General features: G+C 39.6%; 1 protein-coding gene across 1 annotated transcript; it reads left to right on the top strand.

Annotated features, from left to right (window-relative positions):
• The first annotated feature begins 78 nt into the window (after positions 1-78).
• LOC138024028 (peptidylprolyl isomerase domain and WD repeat-containing protein 1-like) lies at positions 79-26,677 on the top strand. The gene is made up of 19 exons (XM_068871118.1): positions 79-214; positions 1,729-1,831; positions 3,761-3,861; positions 4,653-4,748; positions 6,179-6,266; positions 7,570-7,672; positions 8,867-9,010; positions 11,140-11,214; positions 11,414-11,494; positions 12,186-12,279; positions 15,233-15,286; positions 17,198-17,241; positions 18,378-18,452; positions 19,907-20,025; positions 21,169-21,235; positions 22,607-22,692; positions 24,230-24,342; positions 24,673-24,824; positions 25,559-26,677. Exons 1-19 carry the CDS (start codon positions 94-96, stop codon positions 25,706-25,708), a joined length of 1,866 nt encoding a protein of 621 aa, XP_068727219.1. The 5' UTR covers positions 79-93; the 3' UTR covers positions 25,709-26,677.
• The last annotated feature ends 216 nt before the right edge of the window (positions 26,678-26,893 follow it).

The following is a 26,893-nucleotide window of genomic DNA, read 5'->3' as shown; positions in this document are numbered from 1 at the left end:
TTTGGATGATTTCCCAAGGGAGTATATCTGAGCTCGCGCATGCTTTTCGGACATGGGACCTCTGGCCAAAGAGAACGACATTGCACTTTCAAAATGGCGGATGTTGTAACCAGAAAACGTGGTTTGGACACAAATGATTCTGGCGACGAAGAAGACGATGATGAAGTAATTGGCCCTTTGCCAGCTCCTGCACCTAAACCAAAAAAGAAACGAGGTAATATTCGTATTAAGTGGAAGACTTGAGTCCCCTTCGGGCCTTAGAACGGCTTTCGTTAAAGCTCGCGAGGTAACGAACAGTGGGAATTTTATGGAATGTTATTGCATGGCATGGAAGGAACAGGTCATATATGACACACAAATTACTAGCATAGCAACAGGAGTTACTTCAACCCAGCTCTAAGTAGTTATATGTTAGCTGTCATCTCTTAAACTGTGACTCACGGTCACACCTTAATCAAGAGTTAGTCTTGTGATCATGAAATTTGATACATTGGGAAGATAATTGGCGTCACCTTTTGTCATTAATTTGCCAACTAGAGCCCCATTGGCTGTCGAAACAAAGGGTCTTTTGTTCCTGTGTTTGGCACATTTGAGTTACAAAAGCAGTGTTTGAAAGCAAATAATTTTTTATCTTCCCTATAAAATCATGATAACCAGTGAGCTAAACTACTAAATACGGGGCCACATTTGAACAAGTACTACTGGCGATAGAGAAAAATCTGTTATCTCTTACTTCCAGGGGTCATGGGGTTAAAAACCTCTACCTCCGCCAAAAAAACTTTGTGCCCTTTCAGATTACTGTATGTATTAATCCCTTGACCTCTGGGAATGAGACTTGACAGATTAAAATTACTCTGTCCAACACCAGACGATTTCACTCATCAATGGGGGACAGTTTAAAAGTAAGTGGGTTAAACATTGATTTCATTGATAAACTGCAGACAACATTTTGGTCGACGTTGCGACCACTGAGGTCAACAATAATTTTTTGGCGACTAAAATACTTGAGCTGGCTACCAAATCTAAAAACTGTTTTTCCGCTGAAAGTCGAGCACTGGCAGAGCTATGAAGCCACTCAAAGATACATGTAATTATATTACGAACCCTTTACATGTTCTTGAAACATTGAACTTCAGTGACGACAACCCATGGAGATGCTGAACTAGCCAAAATTAATTATTGTTCCTTATTAATCGATCTTTAAACGGTGAATTTTACTGATGAGCCATGGGTTCACTTCCAGATAAACAACCACAGGATGCAGTGGAGCCCAGTGGTTAGTGCGCTTGCCTTGGGATCCGGGAATCTCGGGTTCAAGACACCATCTGGCCACTGGTTGAATTTGTTCCTGGTAGTCCCTGGTTCAACTTCTCAGCTGCACTTGTAAATAGCCAACTAGCTTGCCTCCAGCCAGTTGGGACTCTTAACAGTTGTTGTTGAATGCTCTGTTCTGTCGTGATTGTGTATTATTTGCCCTGAAAAGCCCCTATGGGGAGTGGTCAATTAAGTAGGCATGTGTACATGTGTGTGTGTGTAACTACAATACTGGGTGGGGAGCCATGGTAATACTGCTAAAAAATGTCTATGTACTCTGTAGTTGGTCATTAATATCTGTTTGACATATTAATACAGTATCTACATGTACATGTATCTAAAATCATGGAAGGTTTCTTATTATTTTTGGCACAGAATAAAGTTGACATTTTCTTCTGGTCTTGCTCATCGTAGTTTTAGAGTTTGAGAAAGTTTACCTTGGAAATATTCCTTCAGCTGAATCCTATGAGAAGAGTTTTATGCACAGAGATGTTGTCACGCATACACTGGCCACTGTGTAAGTTGATAAAGTATCTTAACCTATTCATCACTGAAGCAGCCCCTAATTGACTAGTAAAATCTCCTGGTATTTAACAGAGTAAAAATTAATCTCTAACTCAAGTTAAGGGCCTACTGACATACTTTTTGGGGTGCATTGCTACGGATATAATGGTTAAAAATTAATAATTTGAGAGAATTTGGCATTATTTTAGTCAGTTTCCAACTTTTGTCAACCAATGACCCCAAATATGACGTCAGCATGTCATGCCCATGGTCACGTGACCAATAAAAGAAAACTCTAAATTTGTCTACGTGCTACACAATTTGGGTATTTAATCAGTGGTTTCATAATTTGTATTCTTTTTTGCATCCAGCCAAGCATGGTTTTCTTTTTATATTGAAAAAATTAATGTTCTTTTTAGAGAGATAAACGATATTGAAATACCCATAACATTTTCAAAAAAGATGATTTGAAAAAACCAATGTTTAGCTATAATATTCTGTATTTGGGGGTGAAACGAGCCACATCAAAAAAATTAATTCAATGTAAAGACCGCCGGAAATTTAGCTTTTTCTTAAACCAGAGTTCAGTTTGTTTATGCATGCGCAGCTGATCTGAGGACGAGCGCGAGGAAGGGTGAGGAAAAACCTTCGATGCAAACAACAATTAGGAGATTGTTATCAAATTTTCCAGGTCGGTGAGTGGGTTTTCTGGTCAGCTTACGATATAATGACATCAGTCACTGGAAGTAACATTTCACTTCCTTAGCAACGCATGAAAAATCTGTCAGTGGGCCCTTAAAGTCTCAGGACTGAAAGGGGAAAAGCCGAAAAGGGTACCCATAGGTTCGAACCCAGTTAGAGCCTCCTTAGTTGGAGCAAAGTTGTCTTTGCTTATAAAGCTCCCTGTTGTATCTCAATCGGTGGATCATCCGACTGGTGTTATGGAGGTTGTAGGTTCGAATCCTTCCTAGGAATCATGAGCCCAGCAGAGTGGCTTCATAGCTCAGTTGGTAGACCATTGCACCAGCATCACCGAGAGGTCATGGGTTCGAACCCAGGTGGAGCCACCTGAATGTTTCAGGTGTCTATAAAAAAAAGACAATAATTTCTTAATCAATTGTCTTGTTGAGAGCGTCACTTGTACCTTTCGTCTATAACCTGCACTTCAAATATATACATTTGTTTCAGTCATAGTCCTTTCATGGAAACAAATGTTGCCCAACAAATTGACCTGTTCCCAACTGTGTGGCTTCATAACTCAGTTGGTATTGAGCATTATCACAAAGGTCATGCGTTTTAATCCCTTGGAGCGACTGTACCATAATTTTTCAGGTGTCTACACTGTATAAAAAAAGACAATATTATTGCTCAATAAATTAATATATTTTAAGTTAAGTGCGAGGATCCGGGAGGCGGGGTGGCCTCATGGTTGGTGTGCTCGACTCCGGAGCGAATGGTCCAGGTTCGGGTCCTGGCCGGGAACATTGTGTTGTGTTCTTGGGCAAGACACTTTACTCCCTCGATGCCTCTATCCACCCAGGTGTATAAATGGGTACCGGTGAAATGCTGGGGGTAACCCTGCGATGAACTGGCATCCCATCCAGGGGGAAATAGAAATACTCCTAGTCGCTTCATGCCATGGAAACCGGGATAAGCTCCGGCCTGATGGGCCACTTGGCTTGTATGCAGACTTTACCAAAGTGCCAGGATCACTTCTCCATTTCGTCTATTACCTGCACTTCAAATACTATAATAATTATTATTATAATAAATAAATGTATATGTTCATTTATTTCTTCTGATAGGTGCACTGTAGTTTGAGTAACACTGATACATGACTGTAGCTACTGCAATATATGGATTACTTTGTACAGTAAATGTACCTGTATTAGGGCAAGGGTTAAACCTTGGAAGTAATTTTTTGCTCTGATTTTCTACATAGCACAGAATTTCTTATCACTGCAAGTTGTGATGGTCACATTAAATTTTGGAAAAAGCAACACGAGGGAATTGAATTTGTCAAGCATTTCAAAGCACATCTTGGTGAGAGATGAGAGTGTATTGTTACTTAGTCTTACAGTGTTTGTTAAAGTATGTTTGATTAAAATGTACCGTACATGTAATACATGTATTGCCAGCAATAATTTTTACAATTATTATCAAATTGTGATCAATATTTGTGGTCCAGGAATGATGTCAACATGGCTGCTTGAGGTTTCTTACATGTACATGTATAATCATGTTGTGGTTGAAATAATTATAAATTATACTTGGTTTAAATGAATTGTTTATCTTCCTATTGTTCTTGGGTATGATAATGTATGTAAGACATACCTTTTTCGAAATTACTTTGAATTGTAAGAATAACTAAGCATAACGTTTTCTCAGTCTTTCTTACATGTATATATACATGTAGCTTAGTTTTTCCTTATCACTCATTGTTGTAAAGCACTGTTGTTTCAGTAGAGAAGCAGGCCTATGTTAGAAGATTATTATTATTATTATTATTGGTCTTATTATTATTGTGTATAGTATAAGATTTAAACAATAGGAAATAAAATTTAAACCAATGATAAAATTGAACCACAATACTTTAGAGTTTGACCTTTCGGCACTATAATTTTAGCATTCATTAATAAGATATTTTTTTAATAATGTTCCTTTGAATTTGTAATTTAATAGATGAAACATCAGTGGGTAAAATTAATTTACATGCAACTACCGCTTCTCCTTTTTAAGATACACGTAATATAAAAAAAAAACGTAAAGTGATCTTTTCATTGTAAAAAAAACATGATTGAAAGGTTAAGTTATCTTCTTAAATTGCTCTGTAGGAACCATTCATTGCATTGCTGCCAGTGTTGATGGGCAAGTTATGTGTTCAACAGCAGAAGATAAATCACTCAAAGTCTTTGATGTGGTTAATTTTGGTAAGAATGTATACAGCTACAGTATCTGCAGCTTTTTGGAACATACATCTAGCAAGATGTTCCTGTAAGCTAGAGCATCCCCATGAATGTCTACTGTTAACAGTTACACTGCTTAAAACTCAGTCATGGAAAGTACATGTTACATGTATTCATTCAGTGTGATGGACAGAGTAAAAGCTTTCATGACTATTCCGGGGCTGGGGGTAGGGGTAGGGGTAGGGGTAGGAGGTGAGAGGTTAAGGGTAGTGGTAGGGGTAGGGGGTGAGGGGTTAGGGGTTAGGGGTGGGGGTAGGGGTAGGGGATGAGCATTGAGGGGTAGGGGGTGAAGGGTGCCATAGCTAAAACAACTCAAACCTACGACAAAAATGTCAACCTTAGGCCTATTAGTAAGCACTATGCTTAAGATCATGTTTAGGCCTACATTGTACAAGATTAGTATGGTTAGCATTTTTGTAAAGGTCTGGGTTGTTTCAGCTATTGTACCCTTCACCCCCTACCCCGACTCCCTACCCCTCACCCCTACCCCACCCCTACCCCCACCCCCAGAATTGTCATGCTGGTAAAATCTGTGAAGTCTCCCTCCCAGGGGTCAATCGGTTAATATTGAACTGCTCCTAACTGTGTGGCTAATTCATTATAAGCTCAGCTGGTATATAGTCAGCATTCAGTGACATGTCAGGTCATGGGTCTGAATCTCTTTGAGGCTACCTGAATTTTCCAGATGTCTATTGAGGGACAATAATGCTCAAATTGCCCAGGTAAATACGAGGAACACTTCTACATGTACATTTGTACATGTTCAAATGCACTTGTATCTTTACAAAAATTTGGTTTTATCAACGGAGTTGATAATGTAAATTGGCCACCGTACAGAGATTCTAGAGCTTTTAGAATCTCTGTACGGTGGCCAATTTACATTATCAACTCCGTTGATAAAACCAAATTTTTGTATACTATTTCGCCACCGACGCAGCACCACAGTTTCTTTAGAAACTACCCCTTCATTCACTTGTATCTTTCCTGTGTCTATAGCCACACTTCAAATAACAATTTTATAATTATAATTATGCATGTCTTTCATTCATTGCCCACATTCTGTTCAGAAACAATAAGAGAAAAATGACAGTACACATGTTTTCTGACAATTGCTATAATCAGAAGGGTATGACCTCGAAGCGTGTAACTTGCAACTCTTTTCCTCGGAACATAGCTGGGGATTTTAGGCACCAATTTTGTGCCCAGATGTGGACAAAAATAAGATTGATGCTCTACGCACGGGAAAATGCACAAGCTACGTTACATCCAAATAAGGAAAATTTTAAGCTAAAAAAAAACCCAGCTCTGAACCAGAGAGTAAAAATAATGCTTTAAGGTCACGAGCTTCTGCTATAATTTAATTTGAAATTTTTATTATTTCCTTGCTCAATTAGATATGATCAACATGTTGAGATTAGAATATGTGCCTGGGCATTGTGAGTGGATATTTTCCCCTGGAGCAGCAGTAGCTGCAGTAGCGTGGTAAGTTACAGTGTACATACATGTAAATTTAACATGAGGTTTCGATTCAACACCTTTCTAATAATTTTACTGGCAAATTATAATTATCGGTACGTTGAAGTACAACTGTATGGGAATTAACCCTCAAGAATGAAGGGTCAAGCATAAAAAATAAACAAAGACTTTACACAACCACATGTAGGGAAAAGACCAACACTAACCATGCCACTTGACAAGATTTCAAGTGCTAAATTCTCCATTTAGTTTTTTTTCTTTCATTCCAGCACAAGTTCCATACTTTAATTTACACCTAAAAAATGCACAATTCATCACTGTATATTGCCACTCTTGTTAATAATTATTTCTTTAGATTTACCGGTAATAATGGTGATATACATAATAAAGTTAATTATCAAAGATAGTTTTTCCTCTGCCTAACACCAGATGATTTTACTCGTCAGTGGGAGTCAGTGGGTTGACAACCTTTACATACCTCGACTCAAGAACTGACAGTGTCCGGCATTTAACCCTTTCAGCCCCGATAGTGCCAAATGGCACTTATAGATTTTACTCTGTCTAACGCCAGACGATTTTACTCGTCAATGGGGAACCCCTCGGGGCTTAAAGGGTTAATCTTTCGTTTGTAGTGTTTTACAAAAATCGATAATGTGGCCAGGGATAATGTGGCTTGAAATGGCCAGGACAGGTTTTTAAGAGGAATGGAGTCTACAGCCAATGAACAAGTTACTGCCTTCTGCATATATCCAGAGTCAGGGCTTCTTAGTGACCTGGCCTGGCTGTTGGTTGCTCAAAGCATGGTTATCGCTAACCAGGACGTGCTAAATACCAAGGAAACCTATAGGTTTTCTACCTCTCAACCATGCAATGGTTAGTGCTAACCAGGCTTCAAGCAACCAGCCCTTTTAGTAACCTAAAGCTGTAGTATGAATTTTATTTTTTATTTTAATTAGTTTAAAAGTAATTTCATTCCTTTTAGTCTCATCTATCAATAATTGACAAGTTTTCAAAAGAGAAAGAATACAGATTTATTGGAAGAGAATTTTTATGCTTTTATGGCTGCAGCCTGCCGTTCACTACATCTACAATGTAATTATTTTTTATTCATGGTAACAATCAACATAAAATTTTGCAGATTGTACCTATAACAATATTCACTTCTGGAAACAAGTGCTGTTCCGTTGTTTAATTTGTCTGTGTTTGGCCCTTGTTCCTCAAAATCCTTTTAGTTTATACTTGTAGAGACCCCCTAATATCACTGCTTCAGTTAGTTACATGAAATAATTTAATTGTATTTTTGTTGCAGCTCAGAAAAGGAGACAGGAGTGATTTACATTTATGATGGAAGGGGCACAAGCTCTCCTCTTAACACTCTTAATGTTCACACCAAACCTGTGACGTTCATCAAGGTACATTTCTGTACTTTCAGCCTTGGTCATTGTGTTGTGTTCTTGGGCAAGACACTTTACTCTGACTCACAGGGCCTCTCTCCACCCAGGTGTATAAATGGGTACCGGCGAAAATACTGGGGGTAACGCTGTAATGGACTAGCATGGATCCCATCTAGGGGGGAGTAGAAATACTCCTAGTCGCTTCATGCTGTGCAAACTGGAGATAAGCACTGGCCTGATAGTACCAGTAATAAACATTGTGTATTATACATGTATGTTGAGTACCCTGTAGAAATGAAAGGCTTGAATATTAATTTTTTTTTGAACCAAAAAACAAATTACAATACATGTAAATAAACTGTCAGTACTATTTTTCAGAAGCAATTAATTATACAGCTTTTTGTTGAATTGATACAAAGTCAGTGAAGGTACAGTACTTTCTTAAAAAGATCACTTCGTCATGTAGTCTCTCAAACTCTATGCATTGCTCCAAGAAGCTGTTCATGGTATCATGGTAATTTATCATATATAAATATTAAATTTTTGTGATCAATAGATGGTGCAGCTGTTGCTCTAAATAACTACAATGTACAGTACTTGTAACTTTCAATTTGCCAAGAGTTCTAACTTGCTGAGTCTGGCTAATGCCATAGGAATTCCAAGCCTGCTGAGAAACTCAAGTTGTTAATTCCTAGAAATTCTCAAGAATTCCAAGCTTCTCAAGTATTGGCTTATTGCATACTGTATGTGGGAAACATTGGGAATTCTTAGGAATTTTCAAAAGAGTGGGAATTCATTTTGCAAAGGAGAGCCGGTGGGTAACTCTGCGAGCAGTTGGTTGCTCCTACGCTTCCCGAGAGAGAAACCACTGGGAGCGGCTGTTTGATTTTCCATCAAACATGTATGAAATACGTCACATTCCATGTGATGCATTTAACATAAGTCGCTACACAGCAGGCGCGCCCAAACGCAGCAGTTACTGGTACATGTACGTAAACTGGACGCACGCGCAAGCGCCAATACAATTTTCGTAACTCGTTTTACCACATGTAGTTCAAATTCAATTTATTCGTCCTTCGTTGCATGGCGGCTCACTCAAAGAAACCAACATTTGCTTGCAGTGGTTTCTCTCTCGGGATTAGCGTAGGAGAAACCAACTACTTGCAGGGTAGCCAGTGGGCTACCGATTACATGTAATTTTTCCTTTCACAGTACAATGCAGTTTACGATATCGCCATATCAGCTGATGAGGCAGGCATAATAGAGTATTGGAGTGGGATTAAACATGATCTCACCTTCCCCTTGAATGTTGACTTTGAATACAAAACTGATACAGACCTCTTTGAATTTATCATGGTGAGTGAGTTTATTAATTTTGTCAATTATCCTGGCTTGCACTAATGAAAGGTGTACATGTGTACTGGTAGCTACTGTAACAGTAACTTAAAGGTGAATCGTTAAGGGCTGGAAAATTTGCATGTTACAGTTTACATGTAACATTATTATTTTCTCTTTTAATTTACATTTTACTCGTAGTATATATGCATTTAGTAAAATCCAACTAGTGGTCTATTATCAATGCTGCGTTCTGATTGGTTGAGCTACTAGCAGGCTATTTGTTATAGCCCACTAGTAGCAAAAAGCGCCAGCTTTGAAAACCAAAACAACAATTAAAGTCTTTAACTAGCGAAAGATGTTTTGTCTTGATATTTTTTTGACCAACTAGTTGGATTTTACTCAAACAATTATTCCTCTCGCCCTCATGGCCTCTGAGTCAATAGCCCATGCGGCCTTCGGCCTCATGGGCTATTGACTCAGAGCCCATTCGGGCTCAAGGAATATTTGAAATACAATACAATTAGCAAACCAGGAGACATGCAATATGAACAGTTTTAATACTGTGAAAGAAAAATTTATTACATGTATCTCTTCACTTGTCTGCCATGTAGAAAGTGTTGAGAGATCCTAAACCCGCAGTATCCAGGACATCATTCTGGGGTCTGAGTTGAGTGGTTAATCACGATGTTAATAATAATACATGTGTATAGATGGAGCCAAGCTTAAAAGCAGAGCTCCTGGGTTATTCATTCTTATACTGGCATTTCTTAAACAATGAATTTATGGGGTAAAACAATTTTTGTTTAGCCTTGACGAAAAATGCGGGAAAAAATATTTTCCAAACTGTTTTCCGCCTGAAAACGAAAATTGTCAACAGTTAAGAGCTTTAGTTGACATGGTACAGCTGTGTAGCTGTGTCAAGCCCAGAAGTGCACAAAGAATTAAGCCTTGTTTATGTTTAGGTGTCCTGATTACAAGAAGTTAACCTGGCTTGAGCCTGCAATCCAATCAAAAACTAGTACCTGTTCATCAGTTAACTTTAAAGAAAGCTGACCTTGAAGAGCTAAAAACTTTAGCCTGCAATATGGTCACATGATACTGGTCAGCAGATACCTGGTTTTGACAGGTGTCAATTGACCACAACATTGATGTCCAATACATGTATCAAAGATGTACGCTGTAAATGGCCGCCATGTTGCTTGAGCGTACATGTATTGATGATGATGATGAAGATAATGATGATGATGATGATAATGATTATTTTCATTATTAGGATATTATTATTAGGAAACTTTGTCGTGCATGCGCGCCCACGAGAGAAATGGAAGAAATGGCGCCATGATTAAAGGCCCACCTTCAACCGACATGCTTTTCGACTGTTTGTATTTGTTATAATGGAAATTCACATTGCTTATCGTAGCGATCTAATTGGATGAATCTCAGATTCGGGTGGAATTTTCACATATGAAAATTGTTCCATGAAACGCAACACCTGTCGGTTGAAGGTGGACCTTTAAGTTGCTCAGGTTAATATCCACTGGCAACTCTGTAAAACCTATGATCTAGAATGTGCAGATAAGTGGTATGAGCGTTATGATTGTACATATAGCCCACAAAAGGTGTCTGAAAATGAGAAAATGGAAGTCCAAGGTTTGAGACATAAAGATCCAAACAAATACATGTAAGATCATGGAGTACTCCAGTCTAGACCAGACTGAAAAGGTGGACAAAATTAATATCAGGATCTGAAATGGGAACTTAAGATTGGAGCTGCAGTGAGGTGATGGTGATTCCCACAGTATTATTGGTGCTTAGGGTACGATCTCAAAGAATCTCAACCATTGGCTAATTACGACAAGCCGTAATCTAAAGACTGGAACCTTCCAAAAGGTCTGCCTCCTGGGAACGGCTAGGATTTTGAGATATGCCCTGAACGTCTAAGGTTACAGGTTGCAACTTGATCCTCATTTGAATGTTACCAGCTTCTGAAGATCAGTTTAGCCGTGAGAGGACTAGTAATAATAACCTTTAGTTTTAACTTTAAAATCCAAGTAAAGCTGTTTCTCCACTCCTCATATTTATAGCACAGTGGGTCTTTTCTATAATGTTTAAATAAAGATTTGTAATTAATTAATTTTTGGTTTCAGTGCAAGACTTTTCCAATTTCCTTGACGTTTTCACAAGATGGGAAACTTTTTGTCACATTGGCAACAGACAGAAAGGTTTGATATCTCTGTGATTTGATTGCATGCATTATTTTTTTCCATCTAAAGTTATTCCTTGGTGGGATGGAAGATTCCGTTTCGGAGATGCCTTTTCAAAAACAAACTAAAGTGGTCATTTTCCCGGTAACATGTCCTTCATCCCCTGTTTTTTTACTTTTAATTTAAAATTTACCGTTTTTTGCTTTGCTTAATGTAGGTCAGAGTATTTAGATTTCTGACTGGAAAGAAGACAAGAGTGTTTGATGAGTCACTGCAAGTGTTTAGTGAGATGCAACAGGTATCTAAATACAATCACTGGCTGCACTGCGGTACACAAAAATCTGAGTGCACTTGCATTTAAATGGGAGGCATGGTGGCTTCATGTGTGCTCGACTCTGGATCGAGTGGTCCGGGTTCGGGTCCTGGCCGGGGACATTTTATTGTGTTATTGGGCAAGACACTTTACTCTCACGGTGCCTCTCTCCACCCAGGTGTATTAATGGGTACCGGCGAATTTAATGTTGGGGGTAACCCTGCGATGGACTGGCATCAAATCCAGAGGGGAGTTGAAATACTCCTAGTCGCTTCATGCTACGGAAACCGGAGATAAGCGCCGGCCTGATGGGCCTTCTGGCTCGTAAGCAGAGACTTTACCTTTTTTACTTGCATCAAATATTAATATCCCTTAGTTACTTTGTTATTAATTATTCACATTTATTTATTAACATTATTATTAATACCACTCAGCTAATGATACTATTTATTACTTACAAGACCGAATCTAGCGCTTGAAAACACAAATTACCGCCTGCAAGCCGGCTAGAGCTCCAACCAAAAGAACTTTTTGATGTTCTTAGGCTTATTTAATTCAGTCAGTTTGTGATGTCTAAACAGCTCCCCCAAGGGATGCCACATAGCCAAGTAAAATGGTGGCAAATGGTGAACCTGCTAAGTGCTAAATAACCTTACATTCGTGGCCTACGTTTTAGCAAAAACAACAACTGCCAGATATGGAGTTTGGAAGACGCATGGCAACAGAAAGAGATTTGGAAAAGACTGACACCTTAAGGTTCTCCAATGTAGGTAATAAACTGCTCCTTTTGTGATAAAAACATCATTTTATTTTCTCTGATTGAATCACAATCACAATCTAACGCCGATTTAATAAATCCCTTTTAAAAGAAAAACCTATTTTAAGCTCATCAACACGACAACAACAAAAGCCTTTCTATTAATCACGTCACTGTAATAGCAGAAACCCATAAGGGTTGAAACATGTAACGCGCGTTCACAGCTTCCGAATATTCAGTGCGAACTGATTGGTTGAATGTTTCAGTGCTAAGTACCATATTTTGAAACCCCAAATATGGTACTTAGCAAATTGAATATTCAGAAGCTTGTTTCCCAATACACAAGGGGCCGTTACACGTTTCAACCCTTGTGGGTTTCTGGTAATAGTTAAGTAACTTACCGTATTTTCTCGAGTAAACGCCCCCGGCGTTAAAAATCGGCAGTTTTGACGCTTTTTTTCGAGGCTGGCGTTTAATCGGGGTCCGGCGTTTATAAAAAAAATGCGATTTTCAGCCATTTTTTCAGGTTGATTTTCAGGTTTGTCAGTGCGGGACGATTTTTCCCTCGATTACCCGAAGTTACAGTATTATGGTACTGTACATACGGCACGTGTTCATGAACCATGTTGCAATCAAAAATTTGTATCACTAACAAACAGCGCGTAAACAATATATGAATGATGTAGGACCAAGTAAATGATATGAGTACAGCCAGAGACAAAATAGAAGACTTCATTACAAACGCAAATAACTTTCACACAGCACGGTCAAATTTACGGCTGAAATATCAGAAACAGAAATTGCATTCTTGGACACAAAAGTGTACAAAGGCGACAGATTTAACAAGGAGTCTATCTTTGACGTGCAAACACCATAGAAAAAGAGAGAGAGACCTTGCAATACACGAAGTTTTATTCGTGATTCGTGTCATCCACCAGGCTTTACCAGAGGATTCATAAAAGGGGAAGCACTACGGCTTCTGTACGAACAAATTCTTCTCACATAACGTTTGAAGAAAACGTGAGAAACTTCAAGCTACGCCTTAAAAACAGGATATCCAGAGAACACGGTGGAAAGCGAGAAAGATCATTAAGAAATACAAATAACGAACGATACACGTAGTACAATACTGTACTGCCTTGTCACACTATGCCACCCAGTCCTTCCTAATTTGAAGAATGTACTTATGGAGAAATGGCACTTTGTTCAAAACCAACCACACCTAAGGCAAATATTTATTAAAGGAGCCCACCCTACTATCACATCGCAAAGGAAAATTCCCAAAAGACGTCCTGGTCAGAGCTAAACTCTGAAGACGCACGCTCATTTGCAGACATCAGGAGTCGCGTAGGCCCGTCAACCTTTTTTTTAACACGTTTCTTAAAATACCAAAACAGTATACTGTACGTCTTGGTATGTCGTAACAGTGCCATTCAAGAGATTACCATTTGCTTGTAACCGTTCCTTGTGAGCTCGACCCCGAATAAACGCTGGGACCCCGATCAAATGCCCCAGGCTTTAATTTTAAAATCGGCAGTTTTGACCCGGCGTTTAATCGAAAAAGTACGGTAAAATGGTTTAAGAAATTCATTTTTGAAGTTGAATGTCACATTTTCATTTTCACAATTTCGATATCGCTTTTCAACTTCACATTTTTCGAACCTCTCTTGTTTTGTTTTGTTTTGTTTTATTTTTTACTCTCTTACATGTACGTTTTGGGCAAAGCTCTAACTAGTTCTAATGATCCAATAATTTTGTCCAAGCGCCCTCGTGGTCCGATTTAATGCATCTAACGTTCTGCCCTAACGCCCTGCAGGGCCGGGACAGGTGTAGCCGGAAGCCCGGTTAGCGCTAACCATTGGTTTTAGAAGGATCAAAACCCATAGGTTAGCGCTAACCATGCTTTCTTCGAGCAACCCAGGCCTGGCTTTAATGTAAAACGCTCAAACGTTTCGATCTGACGTTTTGCGGTTCAAACACTCAATTTTTTTGCCGGTGCTAACGCTTTTATTCTTTAATGTGAAGTAAGAGATCATCCCTCGTGTTAGACCCTTGGTTTAAAAACGTGTCCCTCGTTGCATAATGTTCCCTCTTTCTCTCTTTCCATTATTTTAATGTTTGACTCAAACGCTCTAAACTATTGCTATTCCCAAGAACGAACAAGCAGTGCATTTGATGTGATGAACAAGGTGTGGTGTTTATTAGTAAGCTAGCTGTTAATGACATAGTGACATGTGTGCGCCTACGTTGTCGCCGGTCAAAACCTCAAATCTGGTGGTTTCACTTTGCTTTTACGCTGAGTACCGCAAAGTTATTTGCTAAAATGCTTGTCGCACGTTCAGCGTGATTATTTTGTCGCGCTGTCGTTGTTTTTGAAACTCCCTAATACTACTGGCTAAAAGACGAAAATAATCATACTGCACGTGCGGCACGGATTTTTGTACATTTCTTTGCCGTACTCTGCAACACAACAAAGTTTATAAAAAAATAAAAAAATAAAAAATGGTTTCGGCGACAACATGACCATTCTCATTTTGATTGCAAAATTTGTGACGTCGCGGCGGCCATTTTGGTGGAACGAACAATACCGAAAAAGTCTCTTGGGAATTTGACTCTATTATTATGCAAAACTTGAGCTACATTTTTCTATTGTATTGGCACCAACATGGCCGTCTTATCACGTGAGTGCAATCAAAGAATACAACAGTGATCCCTTTATTTATTCTCAATCATTATTTCAAAACCTCTATTAACATCCGAGTTATACAAACCATATTGTACAACATGAACGATATGGAAATATCGAAATACAAAAAGGCGTGAAGTTGAATTTTGAAGTGACGTATTTGTTGCCCCAGCCGCCTATTTCGTTTTGAAGTACGGCTCTTCAGAAAGGGCAAGTCTTGGTCTTCTAAGTTAACGTTGGTAGATGACTGATATTGTTTGTCTTTGGACTCTCCATCAAGTGTTTGATGAAAGTGGACATTTTCTACTGTATGCCACAATGCTGGGAATAAAAGGTGTGTGATTTTGGTTATTTTCTCAGGTGCAGTCGCATTTGTTGACTGTGGGAAGTTCCTTGTTTGTCAGTGTAGCCTGAAGTGCGGGCGTCTTATTACTAAGCGCGAGTAGGATCTCGTTGAGCACTCATCTATCTTCCACCTTTTCAATAGGCCTTTTTCGCATTCTCGTCACCAGAGCCTCGGGTCGACCCAAGGCTCTGGGAAACTCTATTTAGGAGAGCATGCGCCGTAGGGATCTTATGGCCAAAAATTGGCTATTTGAACCTTACTGCGCCTGCTCACTCCTCGTGCTAACATGAATGCACCAATAATTTGAGACGCTTTTGATTGTTCTTCACGAAAACCAACGAGAAGACACTTTGTTTCAGGGTTCCCCAGAGCTCTTCTCTCCCTCAGTCAAGAGAAGAGCTCTGGGATCGAGATTGGCCTTTTTCGAATTAAAAAATATATATTAAAATTCAGCTTGAAAGAGAGGTTGTGAGGATAAAGACAAAGGAAAGTGGACGGTATGCAAATATTTTTCACGTTCATTCCAACGTGTTTCTATTGTTTTTGTCCTCACTGCATCATTGTGATTAAGCTGAATACTTGATATTTCGAAAATGGCCGATTGCATCTCTCCTCAACCTTTCGTTGCTTGAACAATTTAAGATAGCGGGCAAGCATTTCGTGAAGGAGCATACTGAGCGAAGAATACTCCTGCACTGCGGGCTGATGTCCGTTGAGTTACGCGCTTTTGTAGTTGATCTTGTTTTGTCACGCAATCGAGAGAAACGGCCAAGGGAGGTATAGACCACTTTACTCCTTTACATTCTTTTGTATTTATGTTAATGAGAACTACTGCTTTCATTTTGAAAACAAATGTTATTTTGAAATTTGCTCGTCGAAGCGAGGCTAGAAATGCTTATTAGCATTAAAAGAGAAGAATATTTTATTTAGCCGCCATATGGGAGAAGTCTCTCCCTACTTTCCCTAGTAAAGTGAAGTGAAGTGAAGCTGTCAGTCTCTCCCCTTCGGGGCTTTTCAAGACTAATTGACAATGCTTTTTGTGGGGGACTTTGGCCAGACTGCTTGTTACGCAGTTTACAATAATGTTATTTAGGAAGTGAAAGATGCCCCCGACCAGATTAGGTCAGACCACAACACCGGGGACAACGTCCCCTACTCTGTTCGAGAAGTGAGTGGGTTCTTTAACGTCCCATACAATTTGATTTCCAACAAGGGCTATGAGACGGGACCTCTGGTTTACAGTCCTTATCTTAGAAGACTTGAAAGTCTCACCATTTGCGGGTGTAATACAAAGGCAACACTTTCCCCGTAGTTATTTAAAACCCTGAGTGTTGGTCCGGCCGGAGTCGAACTCTCGACCTCCCGCATGGCAGGCCGATGCTCAACCATTTGAGCCACCGGTGCGCGGTGTCACAGTCTCTCTCGAGTCTCTCTCGGCCTTTTGTCACGATTGCGTGATAAAAGGCGATTGACTAGGAAACCCGCAGCTGGAGTGACATAAAAGGGACTGAAAGCAAATAGTTCAGTTTTTCTTTTCGCGTCTCACTGAGACAAGTGCCTACATGTATTTGCAAGGTTCCGACTGAGTTGTCATGTGAAAGTTTGTGCCTCTGACAACCTCGTCCTCAGGGTCCTCTCGGCTTTCAATAATGTGGCTCTAAAGGAGAAACCGGCATATTAAAAGTCGAGAAGACCCTGGAAACGAGGTTGGAATGTTGAATGCAGCGTAACCTCTTCCATCTCCCCCACCCCCCCCCCCCCCCCCCAAAAAAAAAACTTGAGGCGCCAAATCCCATGGTAATTTAAAGAGAGTGGGGAGGGATTCAGTACAGTATGTGAATGAGACACTTGTGGTCTATGTAGCTTGGTAATCAAAATTACTTTTTTTTGTTTTTCTAGTTATAAATCTTCACACAAATAGATGTGTGAGAACAATTGGCAAGGTAAGAGGACACGTTGACTTTTCCATGTTGATAACAATATTTTGATACAAAATATAAGGGTCGCTTACCTCATCTTATAATCTAAGTACTCCATTGCCCGCTTTCGTAAATAAATTAACATGTCAATCTACCCCTAAAAAGGGCTGTAAACGATGTTTCATTTCCTGACTTTCAACAGCGCTCGTAGAACAATCCACTCATTTTCTTCACTCACACAACACCGTTCTCCAAATTTTCGTATGTCTACTTGTCAAACAAATGTTCAGTCATACATACATACATATTCTTTATTTCATCTCGAAGGTTCAGAGTAGCTGATATAAGCTGATGCCTTCGAGACCACAATGCAACTAAATACGACACTCGCACAATAAAATGCTAAAATTAAAACCAAATTGCAACGCTATTAAAATGAGTCATAGTTTAGTATTCTACGCTTAAAATCCATAAAACTAGATGTTATAAACGAATTGGGAAGAGAGTTCCATAATTTAGTAGCTAAATATGAAAACGAATGCAGGCCGTAAGTTCTTGCTTTTGGATTAGGAAGAGACAGGATATAATACGGCTAAGATTACAATAAATGTATAGGATTTTGGCCGACTTTGGACCGCGGTAGCGCCGCTACAAAGAGGCGGATTTCCACAGTGAAAGTATCTTTTAAAAGACATTTTCTATACTGATATTATTTTCATGAAATATAAAGAACAGATTCAGGCTACAACAACCATAAACAAATTAAGATTTCATACAAACCCTTCGTATCCAACTCATGCGAATTTGCCACGAAATTAGAATTTTTAATTGGAATTTACGGAAGTCGTACCTTCCATAATGGCCTTATTTTCTGTTAAATGAATGATATCAATAAAGCTATTTAAAGCAGTGGCAAAAGTTGGAACTCCGTCTCTTTTTAGTGGCGCTACAGCATTTCCAAGTCGGTCAAAATCCCATTGATTTACTGTAATTTTAGCCATGCTTACCCCCAGCCAAGATGGCGTCAAAAACCGTGGACCCAGCGCAAGAAGACTAGACACCTATACGCTGATTTTCTTTTCATTCAATTACCCTGCTTCATTGTCATGACCTCTCTTTTCATTTGATTTGTTTTTACTTGGCATTTGCATATTTTTTAGATGGAGAATGTGCGCTTTGTGCAATTAGCTCTTCATCAAGGCAAGGCAAACAAGGCTAAAGCCGCAGTCACAATGGTACGTTGCTCTAAAAGGACACCAGACTCCTTGAATGCAGTATAAAATAAACAGTTCTTTCATCGCACCTGATGTCAAGGCAGCCGTGTTGTGGAAAGAACAATAGCGAAAAAGTCTTTTTAGAATTTAACTGTATTGCTATGCAGAACTTGAGCTACAATTTTCTATTGTTTGGCACCACAGTGGCTGTCTTATCACGTGAGTGCAATCAAAGTATAAAGGGATTTGATATATAGATAGTAATTCCATAAATCCTCAGTTGAGCCCCCGGTGGGGTTCAGTGTCCCAAGGGCGTTTGAAAACTATAGTTTATGGAAAATTTGGAAGGGGGGGGGGGGACAAACAAAGTGTATTATGGGGTTTTCGAAAATAGAGAATGGGAGATTCGTTTTAAGCCGTGTTCAAAATATTGTGCACACTAGATCCGATATGCTCGAAGCTTTTATGTCTCGATTGCAACTGCAGTGTGCTAAATCTAAGGCTCTTACTGAATATTGTCCTCGAATTCACATTATTTGGTGGACAAAGTTTGCAGCCAATATATACTTTGTGTAATGTTGGATATACTGATATCAATAGACCAACGTGCATCCCTCCCAGTAGCGCAAATCGATAAGAAATCGGTCCGAATTTGCAGCGCTTGTGGCAGTAAAATAACTCGTAAACTCTCTTACTCGCTCGCTCGGTCGCCTCTCTGAGTATATAAATAGAATAAAGATCAGTTATAGAATTAAAAAGCTAGTTAATGAAAATGTCCTTATTAAAAGCTGAACCAATCGTAAATTGGCCTCTAGGAAAAGGAGACTCGTCCACTCATCCCCAATTCTGGCGAATTGAAGAGAGCTTGCATGTTTTAATATATCTACGTATTTGTTTTATATGTATATATCTTGCTATCTTCTCTTTTTCACGATTTGTAAAATCTTTGTTTGTTTGTTTGTTTGTTTGCTTGAATAAATATTAATTTAAATAAAAAACAAACAGAAGGACAAAAAAGAAAATGACTCGAACACTGTACCAGCTGTAATCGTTCATTGCAAGCGCCTTTCTTTTTCGTTTTGTCTTTTTACCGTTTTATGTTCAAACAAATCTCTTTTACTATAAGAAATGTTGGACACTGACTTGTCTGAACTTCAAGCGACGTTCACTAAAAACTTGATAAAGACGTTTCGACAGAAAACCTTCGGTCATCCTCGGTTTGAATAAGCGACAGTTTCTTTCAACGGTTCATAAGCTGTCGCTGTTTCAAACCGAGGATAACCGAAGGTTCTCTGTCGAAACGTCTTTATCAAGTTTTTAGTGAAAGTCGTTTGACGTTCAGATAAGTCAGTGTCCAACATTTCTTATAGTAATTATGCAAATTCCTGACTGCATTTTTTCAGCATAAATCTCTTTTAATAAATCATTGTTTATAGTAATACGTCGTAAAATCTTACATCTTGCAACTTACACAGGAAATGGAAGCATCCGACAACCCTTCCCTTCAAAGTGGTGAACCTGACCCAATGTTGTTCTGCACAGCGTCAAAGAAAAACAGGTTTTACGTGTTTTCCACTCGACAGCCTGATTTAAGGTAGGTTGCAGTCCTCCCACAAGGCGTATAGTGGTGAATAGACCTTTTTGCAGATGCGGCGGCCATTTTCATTTCTATTGTTTCAAATAGCTATTATGGGATGCCCAAGGAGCAAATACATATTAATTTGCCCCCTGAGCACCCAATAATTTCATCCCATAATTTCGAAACAATAGAGCGTTTTCACGTGACGTCACGGCGGCCGTGTTGGTAAAGCTAAACAATGGAACGGCAGCCATGTTGGTGTACCCAACCAATTCTCCGGTAATTGAGTTCTATAATCATGCAAACGCTTTCTTTTGTTTCGGTGAAAAAACAAGGTTACTACTGATCACGTGATTGAAAACACTTTATAGACATGAAAATGGCCGCCGCATTTGCAGAAAGGTCTGTTAAGAGGGCTGTGTCGCGAAATTTTGCCAAATTCAGCGACCGGGAACTGGCAACCAAATCGCCCAAAACATGAAAAGCTAAATACTTAAAACATTGAAGGAAAGTTTGATCAAAGCAGCCAATACAAATTGAGGCAGGGATGGGCAAAATTTGTCACGAAGCTTTGATTTCTGTTATTTGAAACAGGGGTGGATCTAGGGGGAGGGTGCAGGAGGTGCGCACCTTCACCCCCACCCCACCCCCCCCCCCTCCGGCTTTCTAATACAACTCGTATTCTTCCAAAGAAAGCGTCTCCAGTCAGCTACCCCATTCGTTAGTGATGCACCCCTCCTAAGAAACATCCTGAATCCGCCCCAGTGAAAAGCCATGTCTGTGTTAACGTTAATTTGCATACCTAGTAGGGCGAGGAATTGGTAAAACTACACAAAATTAACTGCACTGCCGTGACACAGTCCCTTTAAGCTCATTAAGCGCTTTGTAATTGACCAATAATTTTGGCGCCACTTTCCTCGCCAACCCAAACCAACTCTTACCCAACTCTGGATGATTCGCGCGCAATTTCCCGCGCTTTTGTGACAGCTGCACGTGTTTGCATGATTGGTTCATTGATTAGCTGTGGTTGTTGTTATTTGCCAATTTTGTTTTTCATTTGAAAACGGTTCAAATTTGTCACGCTTGTAATTTTATGGCTAGCCTTGTAGATTAATGGATTCAACTCTTCAATTTCGTTTTAATTTCTCTTCACTGAAGTGGCGACAGTGATCGTGATGTCTTCAATGAAAAGCCGTCCAGAGAGGAAATCCTTGCGGCTACTCAAGTGAGTGTGTATGGTGTATTTGAGCTTATGTGGTGCTCTTGCGAGCTGTTAAAGTTATCAGTTTGGGTCGATCAGGAACCTATGGCCCGGAGTCTGCAGCCGGGAGTCTATGTAATATGTTTTCACAGATCAAGCTATTTTTAGACGAGTTCTTTAATAAGATTTGGTGTGCACGAGTGACCATTCTCAATTCAGTTGGGATTAATTTCTCATGCAAGTGTTGTGATTTGCTGGAAAGCTTTGGTTTCGCGGGAAAATCGATCTAAAAATAACCCGTTCTGTAAAAACGCCGTTCCACACCGTGACATACAATGAAGCTGTTCGTTCCTTTAGGAGTAGTTCATGTACTCCTAGTTGATAAGGTAAATCCTTAGGATAGCAAAGGATAAGCGATTAGATGAGGCATCACAAGCAAGCATTACTTATATTCTTGTGTGGGACTTGTGGCGTTGCAGCCAGCATCTATTCATCTGCCTGTACACCACAATAGATCGAGTATTTTGAAGAGTAGGGTGGATGAAATGGAAAATGAGGATGGGAAAGGAATAGTAGAAAATAGAATAGAATGCGATGGATTGATAAAGAATGGACGAGAATAGAATGAATTTAAGAACCTGTTAGCCCAAAATTTGTCAGTTAGAGCTTCTATAAACAAAATTTGAAACGGGTTCTTATTTTCTAAATTCTAAAAAAATGTGCACTTTGGCAAATAAGATCAATTGACATTTAGAGTTCTCTGCAAACGTCCTCTTCGTATGAAGAGCATTACTTTAGGCTAGAGCTGATAATGACATGTGATCATTCGATTTTACTTATGACTTTTATGTGAATTTTTTAATTCTGTATTGAAATTTTATTCAAATTTTATACAAGGGATAGGGATAAACTGGATGCTGCATTGGATTTGTTGATGAAGACCATCGCCAACCAGAATACGCTTTATTCCAAAATGGCCGCCATTTTAGTATTCTTTTGTTTCCATGCAAATTGGCCCTTTTGGCCTCGCTTTCAAACGTAAAATTCAAAAGAATATTTAACCTTGAACGAGGCCATAAGGGCTAATTTGTATGGAAACAAAAGAAAACTAAAATGGCGGCCATTTTGGAATAAGGTGTATAGGGGACAAAGGCCGAATACCACTAAATTCTGCTATCTACAATATGTTTTTCTTTTTTTTTTTTTTTTTTTTTTTTTCAGAAAATAAAAAGTTAGATAACCTAAATTTCTGTTAGGTACCATTTATGTAACAACCTGTTTAGGCTAAATTTTCAAATGGAAGGTTCGTGCTCGCGGGGTTTTACTGTACATACATTCCGGTTACTTGAAATGATAGAGTGTGTTTAAGTGATGTATGCTTTCTTCGTCTTACAGGGAGGTGAGGGAGCGAAGAAACTTCCCGAAGAGGCTGTTCTCCACACAACAATGGGTGACATCGTGATAAAATTGTTCCCGAAGGAGTAAGTTGGAACAACTTTCTCAATACCACTTAGAGTTTATTTGCAATGTTTCGAAAGCCTCGCTTTCCAATCTGATGCCGAAAAAAGTCACATTTGCCTTCTAACTGGTTAATTAGAAGAAGCAGGGATGGCGCAGTGGTGAGAGCACTTGCCTCCCGCCAATGTGGCCCGGGTTCGATTCCCAGACTCGGCGTCATATGTGGGTTGAGTTTGTTGGTTCTCTACTCTGCATCAAGCGGTTTTTTTCTGGGTACTCCGGTTTTCCCTTCTCCTAAAACACCAATGTTTGATTTGATTTACGAGTTGAATTAGTGCCCCAGGGCTAGAAGACTTACCACTTAATGATAAAGTTCAGTATTATTATAGAAGGGACGGAATATGAACGTCTTGGGACGGTTACTTATACCTCGGTCGACAACAATCACTATAGGTCTAGAATTCTAGGAAATTAGTTTCTTCGAGATAAGTGCCCTTCTTCTCTAGTTTATTTTTCTTGACTCTGTTTTGGAGAATAAACAGCGCACCGGTGGCTCAGTTGGTTGAGTACCGGGATGCCATACGGGAAGTCGTGAGTTCGACTCCGGCCGGACCATCACTCAGGGTTTTTAAATAACTGAGGAGAAAGTGCTGCCTTTGTAATGGCATCCGCAAATGGTTAGACCGGTTTGATTCTCGAGTCTTCTTGGTTAAGGGCGATAAACCAAAGGCCCGGTCTCATTGACAACCCCTCACTGTTCATAATCCTGTGGGACGTAAAAGAACCCTCACACCATTCGCAAAGAGCATTGCATGGAGTACCGGTGTCGTGGTCTGTCCTCTGTAGTGTATCATGGTTGAGAGGGTAATCAAGGTACTCTAAAATCCGAGGATAAATTAAGAGATGATGATGATGACGACGACGACGATGTTGATGACGATGATGATGATGTTAACACTGGTGATGATGACGACGATGATGATGATGATGTTAACAGTGTGATGATGATGATGATGATAATGACGATGATGATGATGATGATGATGACGATAATGATGATGATGATGATGATGACGATGATGTTAACAGTGGTGATAATGATGACGATAACGATGATGATGATGGTGATGATGTTAACAGTGATGATGATGATGATGATGATGATGATGACGATGACGATGACGATGATGTTAACAGTGGTGATAATGATGACGATGACGATGATGACGTTGACGATAATGATGATGATGATGATTATGACGATGTTAACAGTGGTGATGATGATGGTGACGATGATGATGAAGATGGTGTTAACAATGATCATGATGATGATGACGATGTTGATGACGATGACGACGACGACGATGATGGTGATGATGTTAACGATGATGATGATGATGATGATGTTGTTGTTTATGACGATGATGATGACGACGATGCTGATGATGATGATGACGATGATAAAGATGATGATGATTAACCAATGGATTTGGAAGGCGTTTTGAAGCGCCGGCTGAACTCTGTTTTAATCACCGGCCTTAACGGTTCTTTTTTCCACAGGTGTCCCAGAACAGTGGAGAACTTCTCCACACACGGTGCGAATGGCTACTATAACACACACATATTCCATCGAGTCATTCATCAATTTATGATCCAAACAGGAGACCCTCTTGGTAAGCTGGCATGCGTGAATGAAATTGATGTTGATTTGTTCTATGCAAGGACACTTTGAAAATTCATCTCAAATTCCTTAGGTTCCTTCCTTTTACTTCAGGTAAGTTCAATGTCATATATTTTCACGAATTCCAGTTGGTCTGGGATTATCAACTTCGTTGATATGGTAAATAAATTGACCACCTTTAAGAAATTCGAAAACTGACCTTTCGAGCGTTGGCCCCTCGTCACAGCGAATTGGTTGACAATTTACCTTATCAACTCAGTTGATAAACCCATTTGTGTATTTTCCTAGAGTAACATTTCACAATTTTCTCTGCTTTTTCTAGGGGATGGTACTGGTGGTGAATCCATCTGGGGTGGAGAGTTTGAAGACGAGTTTCACCGGAACTTGAGGCACGACCGACCTTACACAGTCAGTATGGCGAACGCGGGACCGAACACGAACGGCTCGCAGTTTTTCATTACAGTCGTACCAACGGTAGGTTAGCTGTCATGGCCGGGAAATCTAAGCTTGAAACATGCAGGTTGTTCAAGTAATTATATGCACTGCACACTGATTTTAATAGGCCTTTTTCGATATATTAAAATTCAGCTTGATAGTGAGGCAGTGTGAACAAAGGCAATGGAAAGTGGATGATTTGTAAATATTTTTCACATTCATTCCAACGTGTTTCTGTTTTTTTGTCCTCACTGCCTCACTATCAAGATGAATATTTGATATTTGGAAAATGGGCAATTGGTGTCACGAAGTCTTCCCTATGAGTTGCCACAGGCACTAAGGTAGAAAGCCGGGTGATTTTCTTTTTATTCGTGCTTTTTTTTTTTTCATTGTACTCACGAATCTGCGATGTTTTATTTATATTCCCGTATCCCGTAGGAAGAGTGTTATTTCTCCCGACCCGCGATTCGAACTCGGTTTCTCTCGCGTGAAGATCACACACCTTGCTCGTGCGTCGCGTAGACAATCAGTGAATGTGCATGATGTTTATGGTGTATTTATTCAACAACCCTCGTGTCTAGGTATACCGACCATCGCCAAAAAGAGTCTGTTGGTTTGCCTTGTTGTTCTAAATGAATCGTAAATGCTAAGACTTGAAGGGACACTTCGTGTTGGATATGAAAGTCGAATGTGCATCAAATTACTTGCGCCATTCCTTCAAAACACTTGTGAGCTTTTAATGATTTGCTTTGTTTCTGTTTTTTTGCCCCTAGCCATGGCTGGACAATAAGCACACGGTGTTTGGTCGTGTTGTGAAAGGAATGGATGTGGTACAGATAATTAGCAACGTTAAAACAAATCCTAAAGATGACAAACCGTACGAGGATATCAAGATTATAAACATTTCACTCAAAGTTCTGTAACTGGTCCTGCAGTCGCAGATTATCTGCAAGGGAAACTCTTCACTTCACGTTCAAAATCTAAGTCCACTACAATGTGTGCGTCAGAAGAAAGGAGTTTAAGGAATGGGGTTTGAATGCCAGGGAGCTGACACGATGAGACAAACGGAAAATTACCAGGGAACAATTGTACATACGTGCTACCTTGAGAGTTTTGAATTTGAACTTAATGGCGAAAAATGAAATATTGTCGCAGTGGGTGTTAGGAATCCCAGGGGAAGAACTTTTGAGCGAACCCTGGCTAGAATTCTTTGCAAAGTGAGCTCGAAGGCTTGCGGTTGGAAACTTGTACTTTACAATTGCCACTGGCAGTTTTATCACCAAGATATTGTTTCATAGTATTTTATTTCATTTTAAGAAGACTGTATAGAGTATTAAGTCGGTATCATTTGTTCAATAATCTGTGCAACTATTTCAAGGAAAGCCAGTGTCTCTTTGAGTGAGAGTTTGATTGGTCACCATGGTAGGATAGCTTTTTTAACAGTTTTGCTTTCCCTCCTCATCAACGAACGAAAATTTAGCTATTTGCAACCAGCGAGAGCTTTCTTTTTCCTTTTTTGCTTGTAAAGGAATGCTGTTGCATAAGAAAAACTTTTTTAAGGAGACGGTTTCCTGTTTTTCGCGATTCAATCTTGTAGATAATCATGAACATGGTTAAACCTCGTGTTGATGGTTTTCATCTGACGTCACCGCGGCCATATTGGTGTACAGAACACTGCAGTAAAATGTCTTTTGGGAATTTGACTCTATTGTTATGCAAAACTTGTGGGTTCAAACCCCGACGAAGTTCTGAATTTTTCAGGCTTCTCTGCGCAATTGCTAAAATTGCGTTCATAACTGCCAGGATCATAGCGGCACTTGGTTTCATATCCGCAGTTCAATATATGATCCATATCATACATCCATTTCGTTCATTAAAGCATCTTTACTCAGTGATGTCGAGGTGTTCCCCAGATGGAAATTTGTGACTGGGAGCGAAAGTTCCAAGCATCCAACCGTTCAGAATTTATAAAGATAGACAGGGTTATGACCAGAATGGATACTCCAAAATAAGGTGAGACACTTCGTGACACATATGTATATACAAAATCTAAGTCGACCACAATAGCGATGTTTCTCGTGACGTCATCCATTCTTATTAATATGCCA

Source organism: Montipora capricornis, chromosome 11 (assembly GCF_036669925.1).
Source record: "Montipora capricornis isolate CH-2021 chromosome 11, ASM3666992v2, whole genome shotgun sequence".
Taxonomy (NCBI): Eukaryota; Metazoa; Cnidaria; class Anthozoa; order Scleractinia; family Acroporidae; genus Montipora; species Montipora capricornis.
The sequence above is the reverse complement of the archived record's forward strand: the minus strand, read 5'-3'. Positions and strand labels throughout refer to the sequence as shown.

What these genes read in the sequence shown, in the direction of transcription:
- LOC138024028 (XM_068871118.1), top strand. Translation starts at nt 94, where the DNA reads ATGGCGGATGTTGTAACCAGAAAACGTGGTTTGGACACAAATGATTCT. An exon ending in AAATCCTTGCGGCTACTCAA is followed by an intron (nt 21,236 to 22,606) that starts GTGAGTGTGTAT and finishes TTCGTCTTACAG; the next exon opens with GGAGGTGAGGGAGCGAAGAA. An exon ending in ATAAAATTGTTCCCGAAGGA is followed by an intron (nt 22,693 to 24,229) that starts GTAAGTTGGAAC and finishes TTTTTTCCACAG; the next exon opens with GTGTCCCAGAACAGTGGAGA.